The sequence below is a fragment of the Eriocheir sinensis genome, chromosome 38, assembly GCF_024679095.1.
Source record: "Eriocheir sinensis breed Jianghai 21 chromosome 38, ASM2467909v1, whole genome shotgun sequence".
Lineage (NCBI taxonomy): Eukaryota > Metazoa > Arthropoda > Malacostraca > Decapoda > Varunidae > Eriocheir > Eriocheir sinensis.
The window spans coordinates 7,802,989-7,812,731 of record NC_066546.1 but is presented as its reverse complement, the minus strand read 5'-3'; the positions used below and the strand labels follow the sequence as shown (position 1 = coordinate 7,812,731).

At 44.3% G+C, this 9,743-nt stretch overlaps 1 protein-coding gene across 1 annotated transcript in view; it reads left to right on the top strand.

Moving 5' to 3' along the window:
- Positions 1 to 8,731: 8,731 nt before the first annotated feature.
- LOC127008623 (insulin-like growth factor 2 mRNA-binding protein 3-B) overlaps positions 8,732 to 9,743 on the top strand; it is a 109,105-nt gene continuing 108,093 nt past the window's right edge. The window contains exon 1 of the mRNA XM_050880878.1: positions 8,732 to 8,912. Within this exon, the coding sequence (XP_050736835.1) occupies positions 8,863 to 8,912 (50 nt within the window). The 5' untranslated portion in view covers positions 8,732 to 8,862. The remainder of the gene's footprint in view (positions 8,913 to 9,743) is intronic.

Sequence of the window (9,743 nt, the reverse complement as noted above, 5' to 3'; positions counted from 1 at the left end):
GTCTTAATTCTCTCTGTCTACCGTCTTTATTTATCTTTGGTTTGTCTTATACATGTTTTTTTTTACCTCGCTTTGCTCTTTTCCTCTCCCACTTCACACAGTTTCAAGGTTTTATTTTTTTATGGTACGATTGTTTTATGTTTTTATGGCATGATTGTTTTCGTGCTTTCATATCTTTTTCCTTCAGTCCTGGGAGTAATTTCACGTGTGCGCCGTGCAACTTTTTTCCCCCCTTTCCTCAGCCCTTCAATTCCGGTTTGGTTCATAGCGCGATTTTTTGCTCTGGCTGCTCCGTAATAACTATCCCGTATATTGATTTCTGAGAGAGAGAGAGAGAGAGAGAGAGAGAGAGAGGCCTACTGATTTTCCGATAAATTGGAAAACTTAAGAGTAGGCAGATGGCGTTTTACCCTCTTCCCCTTTCTCTCTCTCTCTCTCTCTCTCTCTCTCTCTCTCTCTCTCTCTCTCTCTCTCTCTCTCTCTCTCTCTCTCTCTCTCTCTCTCTCTCTCTCTCTCTCTCTCTCTCTCTCTCTCTCTCTCTCTCTCTCTCTCTCTCTCTCTCTCTCTCTCTCTCTCTCTCTCTCTCTCTCTCTCTCTCTCTCTCTCTCTCTCTCTCTCTCTCTCTCTCTCTCTCTCTCTCTCTCTCTCTCTCTCTCTCTCTCTCTCTCTCTCTCTCTCTCTCTCTCTCTCTCTCTCTCTCTCTCTCTCTCTCTCTCTCCTCTAATCATTTTTCTTTTCTACCTCTCCCAACTCCATGGAGGAAACTCGCCCCTTCTCCTCCTCCTCCTCCTCCTCCTCCTTCTCCTCCCTTCGGTTTCCCACCCTCACTTTTTTCCCTCCCTTCCTCCCTCTCTTTCCTTCTACTGACCCTCGATTTTTTGTTTATTTTTTATGCCTAAATTATTGTCGGTTACCTTGCCCGGCCTGCCTGCGGACCCCTCCCTTCCTCCTTTCTTCCTCCCTCCCTCCTTTCTTCCTCCCTCCCTCCCTCCCTCCCTCCAGCGTGAGAACGTTCTCTATTGATACGAGTTCTTGCAATCTTTCTTGCACCTCTTAAATTTACCTTTTTTTTTATGCATTCACTTTGCTCAGTGCCCCGATTCTCTCTCTCTCTCTCTCTCTCTCTCTCTCTCTCTCTCTCTCTCTCTCTCTCTCTCTCTCTCTCTCTCTCTCTCTCTCTCTCTCTCTCTCTCTCTCTCTCTCTCTCTCTCTCTCTCTCTCTCTCTCTCTCTCTCTCTCTCTCTCTCTCTCTCTCTCTCTCTCTCTCTCTCTCTCTCTCTCTCTCTCTCTCTCTCTCTCTCTTAACATATATAGTTTTTTTTTATTTTATTTACATATCCTTCATACACATGCAAGCTGTAATTCATTTTATTTTCTCTGTCTTAAGTTATTTCAAGAATCATTTCGTGTTTGTGTGTGTGTGTATATCAATTCCCTTCAAAGATTACGGAAGGATATCATTCTTAATTTCCCCTCACTGAAGAATAAAGCGGAATGAAAATCTGTTAACCGTTTTAAAAGTGGTGTCAAATTAATCTTTCTTTTTAGATGGAAGAGATTATGTTTTCCGTTCCCGTTGATGGATGGGAGAGTAATGAGACCGTCAATGTAGGCAAGTTTAGGGTTTGTTTTTCTCTCCTTCGGCAACACATCTGAGGCCAAAGCGCGCCTGCAAGATCTTCTCTGAACGCCACAATAGGAATTTTTCAGACGCAAATTCAAGTACTGCGAAATAAGTTACACCATTCGATACAAAAGACAGGAAAGCGAACACATTCCCGATTCTTTTGGCGGAAATATAAAAGGAACATAAACACTAAGGAATCAAGCTCCTTTATTTTACTCACAAGGGCGTCGCTGAAACTAAATATAGAAAGAGATATAAGTAACACCGGGCAGATACTCGACACGGAAATATTGAGTACTTTTTAATTCTTTTTCGCTAATTGAAAGTTATATCATTCAACAAAGAGGAAGGAGAGTCTGATTCCCTGCAGTCTTTTAATGGAGATAGAAATAGATAGACATAGATAAAAAAGAAAGAGGGTTACAAAGATGGAGACTGATAGAAAGATTGCTATAGATGAACTGATAGATAGATTGATAGGTAGATGAAGTGAGATCGTTAAAATGACGAGCACTAATTACTCTTCCTGTGAAGCCTCGAGGAATAGGTGTTTGTAGCGGTGAGGATATTGACGCAGGAAGGACGAGCAGACTTTAGTGAGGAAATAGATAGTAAGGCTTAGCGTGCGGGTGACTGAGTGTGAAGTTCAAGTAGATAGACAGGTGTAGGTTGTAGTAGTTGTAGTAGTAAGAGAAGGAGGAAGCAGCACGGTTGAAATATGTGGTAGACAAAGGTGTTAGAAAGCAGTGGTGATTGTGGAGGCGTGGATTGGAGTGGAGCAGTCTTCTTATACAACTGCCTGTATTTTCACCTTCATACTCCCCCAAGACACTCTGGAATTAAATTAGATCACTTTGTTGGCATCTTTTTATGTAATGCTTCTTGTGAGCAGTGAGTTGCAGGCTTTGATGGTGATGGTCTGTGGAGTGTAGATGGATCTGTGGCGTGCTGACACAGACATGGGTTGGGTAATGACAGTACAAGGAAAGAGTCGTGACCTTATAATGATCAGCTATTAATATTCGTGTAGGGGGTCAAGAGAGGCATTCACAATCTAGATATCAGTGTACTTATGATAGTACTTCAAGGAGGGCGAGTTAGTGGTAAATGATTTCGTTTCTTGGAAGTTTAATAAATACCTCTTAATGGCAAAAAGTGTCAAGATAAAGTAGCAAGTAGTTTATCAATCCATACACCATAGCGTTCATGTCAATAAACTAGTAACATAAAGTAAGCCTCTAATATTCATGGGCGTTTATGTCAGCGATGACTTGGGAGTCGAATCAATTTAGTTTTAGAACTGTGTGTCAAACATGTAGTGTAACATTAATATTCAGAATAATGATTTTACAGCTGCATCTTGGTCACAACTCGCGTCGATTTGATATCCACGAAGTAATCATGCTCACCTCGGTGCAATATTAGTAACCGTTATAACAGTCACGGTCGGCCTGGCGGGGTGTGCAGGCCGTGGTAGGCTGTGCGGGGCAGGCGGCGGGCGGGAGGCTGCGGGAGGGCAGGTGACGCCCGTGACCCGGCCAGGTGTGACGCGCGGGGCGGGACTGGGTGGTGGGCCTCGTGATACACCGGCAAAGGAAACAGACCAAGAGATCGACACATGATCTAACACAAAGCTTGCAACTCACTGCTCCCGAGAAGTAATACATAAAAAAATGCCAACTATGTGATCTAAATCAATTCTAGAGTATCCTGAAAGAGTAGGAAGAAGAAAATGAATTATACAGTATAGAAAGAAGACTATTCCAGAGTTTACCAGTGAAAGGAATAACAGAGTGGAGATATGATTAAACTAAGTGATGATAACGTTAGATTATAAATAACGTTTCCCTTGAAGCACACAACGCAAAGTAATTAAGAATGCTTTCTCATGGAACAGTTGTAGTAGGTATTGTGTTACACTGTTTCAATAAGTCGTTGTGATACATTATACCTCCTCCTAACCATATTACCAATCCAAGATATGTAGATAAAGTATGATCTTCCTTGACCCTGAGCCATGCAAGAGAGGAATGACAGCACTGAGTAAAGACTTATTTGAAAGGTACAGTTCTAGTTACCTGGCCAGGCCGTGGTGATGGGTGCTAAATGGAAATTGATGGTAATGGAGGCGGTGTGTGGTGATGGGTGCGGATACTGGTGATAGTGGTAATGGTGATGGTTGTAGGTGGAGATGATAATGGACGGTGGTGGTGGTTTGTTGTCAGCGGTGATGAGTTAACCTTCAGGGGAGGATGACTTGGCAGGTAAAGTGGAGGTGTTGGGACCGGAAAGGTTACCTGCTCTTACCTGTGAGTTCGGTCAGGAGAGTCGCTTATATCTGACTGGAAAAAGACAAAGATGACACATTTCTTCCCTGCCGAGGCCTGAAGATGGGATTAACAGGTATCATTGAGGTGTAGGGAAGCCATAAGGTATCTGTGTAGTTTTTATTCCTGTGTGTCGGGTCACGAGGGTTGCTCCTCTGATGCGAGTTAGGAGATGAAGGATAGTGTGTGACAACATCATTAGGTTTAGGCTGTAACTCGTTGGATTTATTCAGAGTAACAAAAGGCATTATATTAAGAGATGGTGAAAGTTTTAACGGTGAGTTCTTGCCACAGAAACTTAGGTTGGTATTATAAGACATTCTCGCTTCTCACATCAGCTATTTCTGAAGGTCAAAGAGGGGATCAGTCGTGTTTTAATGAGTGTTTCTTCAGGTTCATGGTACAGAAGAAAACTCACACTACCACCAGGGTCATAAAACTACCCCTGGAAATGCCCACAACTCCTACGAAAGCCTTGTCAAATATGTGTTCTTGGGCGGCGATATGTCTTGTAATGCAACCTTTAGTGACCCGTTATTGAGAATTGACCGCTAAAAAAATAAAACTTCCATAAATATTGTGGACTTAGTGTGCAGTATGTCACAGAACTTAATAGTGCTGTGGAATCTCTTGTGAACAATCAATGAAGTGGATATATTTAGATGTAGTAAATTTAGGTGACAGCGATGGTTAGTGTTTGCTTTATCCTTAAGAGACCGAATGCAATATTGTGCAGTGACTTGTTTCCTCAGACTGTTGACTCCAGTATGCAGCGTTTCTCTGATAATATATTCAACAGCTGTGAAGGTCTGGTCGCGTTCACTGTTAGAGTAAACATTGAAAATAAAAGTTTCAGCAAGGCGATGATGGAAGATGTGTTGGTCAGGAAATGAGCAAGTGTTGTGATGTTTACTAGATTTAGTTTGATTTAGTTGATTTAGTATTTTAATTTGCTTGTCAGTGAAATAGATATGATGCAGAAAATATTTATAAACAAGCTTTTCTACATATTTTGGAAGTTGAATTCTGTGTGTCTTAACAATCAGGTCGTTCAGCTGCGGCAAGAGTGTGTGATATGCAGGGAAAATATTATATAACTGGTTGATTGGGAGTCTCAATTGTAACACCGCAACTGAAGTGTAAAATGCGTTAAAAAACAAGAAGGCGACAGCATGTGCCGAAAATTTGGCCGACATAATAAGTGTAATTACCATAATGAGAAAGAAACCCCAGCGTGGACGTATACAATTTTTCTGATATTGTGTGTCAGACATTGTAAAACCGTTTCTGTACGATATTAGACTTGATTTTCCAGTTGAATAATTCTTTTTCATTTTCTCTCTTCTTCTAAGGAAACTAGAAATAATAAGCACCATAAGGCGATAATTTATTTGAGGTTCCGGTTGAGTAATTCTTTTTCATTTTCTCTTTTCTTCCAAGGAAACTAGAAATAATAAGCACCATAAAAATCGATAATTTATTTGAGGAGGCCAATTAAGTTAGTAACAAGCATTTACTTTCACATTGATATCGATAAAGGAGGTTATTGAAGGTAGATGTTCCTTGATGCCCCAACAAAATATTCTTTACTCTGAGGTGAGACAGGAAGTGGGGCTGAAACGCAGACACCAATTAGCAAAACCTTAGAAAAATAAAGAGAAAAGGAACGTTTACTAACCATATAACTGTTAGTGCAAGGAGAGGTCGGTGGAGTGTATAGCAGCGAAAAAAAAAAAATCTTGAGGAAATTTCAGAACATGGGAAATAAAAATACAGACAGACATTAGCAACCACTCGCACTATAATGAAAGATAATACTACAGTTGTTTATCATATGAATGTTAATATAGTCAGAATTCCGCTTAATTTATCAATGGAAAAAAAATAATGTTGCTGGAAGCATTAGCAGAAACCCAGACACTACAGACAGGTATTACCAAAATGCCATATACCATAGTCAAGGACGTTTGAAAATACAACTAAAAAAAAGTGTATTTGTGCATTTATTTACTGCACAGAAATGAATATATGGACCAAGAACCCTTTATTAGGCCATGAAAATATTATTACCTCAAGTGAGACAGGAAGTGCAGTGCAGGTGGGAAGGAGAAGGACCAGGAGGATGAGAAGGACCAGGAGGAGGAGGGGTAGGAGGGGAGATAAATCCAAACAGGTATTGGCAAATCATGACAGGTGATTTCTTCTTTGCTATGGGTCGGCAGGTGTGTACTTAGCGCTGATGGGCGGCCCGGTGGCTTCCTTCCCAGCCCAGGTGTATGGTGATTAGGTTAATGAGCTGAAGAGTAACAAAGAGGCATTAAGCTGCAAACTACTGTCCTTATCCCAGAAATATCTCTGATTGGGATTGTTGGAGAGGAAGGAATCATTACATGAGGGCACTGTAGATGTTTCTTATAAAATTAACCCTGTGATATACCTGGGTTGTAATTATGAGAAAGGAGGTGTGTGTGTGTGTGTGTGTGTGTGTGTGTGTGTGTGTGTGTGTGTGTGTGTGTGTGTGTGTGTGTGTGTGTAAAACCGGTTTCTTTGCAGCTTCTTTTTTTTCTTTTTTCTTCCTTTTTGGGTAGAAATATTGCGTGGAGGGAAAGGCGTTTTGGCCCGAAGCTGGGAAGTTCGTATTCATTGCCGCTTTGTGGTGTGGTTGTATTGTATTTATGGGTGAGAAAAATATGGTGCTTTTCTCTCTCTCTCTCTCTCTCTCTCTCTCTCTCTCTCTCTCTCTCTCTCTCTCTCTCTCTCTCTCTCTCTCTCTCTCTCTCTCTCTCTCTCTCTCTCTCTCTCTCTCTCTCTCTCTCTCTCTCTCTCTCTCTCTCTCTCTCTCTCTCTCTCTCTCTCTCTCTCTCTCTCTCCAATCAAATTTTGGGTTTGATTTCTAAGGAGAGTTTTTAATGTTAAAGCAAACGTTTGTGTTGGTATTCAGATATAAGTAATTTTACAGACATATTAATTAGTTTTTTTCTTTATATTATTCACCCTTTGGCATCCCTTTGTTTTGCATTTAGATTGCTGTAAAACCTTAAACAGGAGAAAATATTTTGTTTTTACTTAAGGAGCTTTATATCTTTTTTATTATATATTTTTTTGTTCAGTGAATTTATTTGCTATTTTATTTACTTGCAATTTCGCAGTAAAACAATGGATGTGAAATTGAAGACACTTATATATTTGTTTGTGGAGGTGATAAATGTGAATTGTATGGCTGTTAATCTTACTGCAAGAAACGTGATGAGTCTTATTAACGGCAGGTGTAGGGGCGGCAAGGTGTGTTCTCTGCTATCTCTTGCCACCGTTACGTAATTTCCTCCTCCGGTAAAAAAAAAAATAATAATTACCAAGTCACGATTTGCTTGGTGTGTTCCATATTTCCCGTTCCCTTTTTCTAGGACAAATTTGTTGACTCCCATAGACGAGTGAGTGGTAAAATTGTGCGTGAAATGCTTTTATTTTTTTTTATTTTTTTAGCTGCAAGGAATAATTTGTTACCGCTTAGACTGATTGTGGCTTTTTTATTATTATTTATTTTTATTTTGAAAGGAAATGTGTATGATTGAAAGAATGTATATATTTTTTTATGATTCCAATTTCCTGCCTTACCTATTAGCATTCATAATTTTTCTTATTTTTGTCTGCTTAGTAAAAATGAAAAAAAAAAAGTTAAATATTAGGAGCGTGAAGTTTAGGTGTATATGTCTGACCTTTGAGAGCCATTGGTCGTATCTGTACCGCCCCAGGAACACTCGGCGTGGCCACTCCCGCAGGTGTCAGGGTGCTGGGAGTGCGTGGGCGTGGGAGCGCTGGGCCGACGCTTAGGCCGCCGCCCGCTCCATGCTCTCCTGCCTCGCCGGTGGTTTTTTTTTTTTTTTTCCTCCTCCCGCTCCCCTCCCTCCCTCCCCGCGGCGTGGAGCAAAGTTGCATGATTGGTGCTTGCTGGCCGAGGCTGGTGAGAGGACTGGTCTCGCGGCCCTCCCTCCCTCCGCTCCCTCGCCCGCCCGCCGCCCGCCCCTCGCCGCCCCCGCCCGGCCCCTCCCTCCTCTCCGTCAAAATTCTCCGTTTTTGGAGGAATTACCCTCGCTGAGCCGCGGAGTGGGTGCCAGTAGTTGCCGGGTGTTGGTCTTTGCCCCTCAGTCGGTGTGTAAAGCAATTTTGTCTTCCTTTTTCGGGCGGCGGGGCTCGTGCGGTGTTTGCCAGCTAGTCACTGACGGGCGTCGCGTTAGCCTGTAGTATTGTATTGGCGACGTCCGAAGCGCCCCTCGCTGCAGGCCTGCTGCACCGCCTCTGCTTGTCTCCCCAGGCCGAGTGGAGGCCTGCGGGGATTGAGTTGTTGGCAAGGGAAGTGCAAATTGTCTCCCGCTCCATTGCATACAATGCGTAGCGGCGCTAAAAATAGACGTATATTTTATCTGACGGCAGCCTAGTTGTTGCGTAATGCATGTGTTGATGGCGGTGTGGTGGTGGTGGTGGTGGTGGAGGCGGTGAGTGTGGCCACAGCAGACAGAGGGCAGCACGTTATGTATACACTGGCCGGGTTGGTCTGCAATGTGAGGCGCGCCACTCTAATAGCCTTATTTGTCACAGCTTCCTCATGCATTTGCTTGGGGCGTGAATGTCTACTGCAGGAGGGCGTAGGGCACGGGAGGCGTGAGTGGGCCAAGGCTCACGGGGAGGCGTCAACTTGGGGAGGAGAGAGAAATAGGCGAAAGTGTGGGCGGGTGGCAACAGCGGCGGGTGGCGGTAGTGGCAAGAGTTGAGAGGTGAGTTTAGTGTTGGACTGGCTAGGCATCCGTGCAACACTGCTCACCGCCTCACACTCCTGCCCCTCCTCACCCCACACACAAGGGCATGAGGATTTCTTGATGGTGTAGAGGCAAACTAGTGCCAGTGAGAGTCATGGAACAGTATGGAGCCTACGGCACCTCCCCACCCCCAACCATAGAAAGGTAAATAAGTTGAGACATAACCAATTCTTGAAGAGTCGGGGGCTTGCAACGTTGGCCGAATTCGGTGGAAAGACGGGCTGGTGGTGATGCAAGTGGCCCGGGGCAATGCAGGCAGTGACATGCACTAACACTAAAGGCACTGCTGGCTAACAACGCTTACCTAACGAGTGACAGCCTTGCACGGCGCCGCCCCGTTAGGTTACTAAGCCTTGCGAACTTAGAGGTGGTGGTGGGTCCTCGCTGGCCGCCCTTCGGTGTTCTGTGCTCTCTCGGGGTTGTCAAGGGTCGTCACGCCCTCGGCCTCGCCTCACGTAACACTGAGCCGCCCCGTCGTCGCCCCCTGCAGGAGAGAGGAAGTATGTATGGCCCGCCGATTGGTGCAGCGGCCGGAGCGGTGTTTTGGCGCTAAGTGTAGTGCAGTACTGGCCGGGCGGGGAGGGCGGGGAGGGGCCTGTCATGCCTTCATGCCCACCTCATCGTCATCTTTCACTGTCATTTCTCATCCGAGCGACGTTTTGCCGCCTGTCTCCTCGCCGCCTCGCCCGAACGCCGCCCTCCGGCCCTGTGATCGGCTGGCCGGGGCTCCCGATCGCCCGAGTCACCATAAGTCACTGTCAGCTCCCGGCACCATATTTAGCGGCCTGTGTGAGTCAGGCGGTGAGTCAGCTTGAGTTGTTGCCCCGCCGGTGCCTCGGCGGGCAGGGGGTGCCCGCTGCCCACGCCTCGCCCTCACAACACCTTTGCTGCACTAACTCAAGGCTTGGCTTTTTATTGAAATAATTCACTTGATTTTAAGTATTATTTTTATTTTTAAAGTTCTGGCAATTTTCA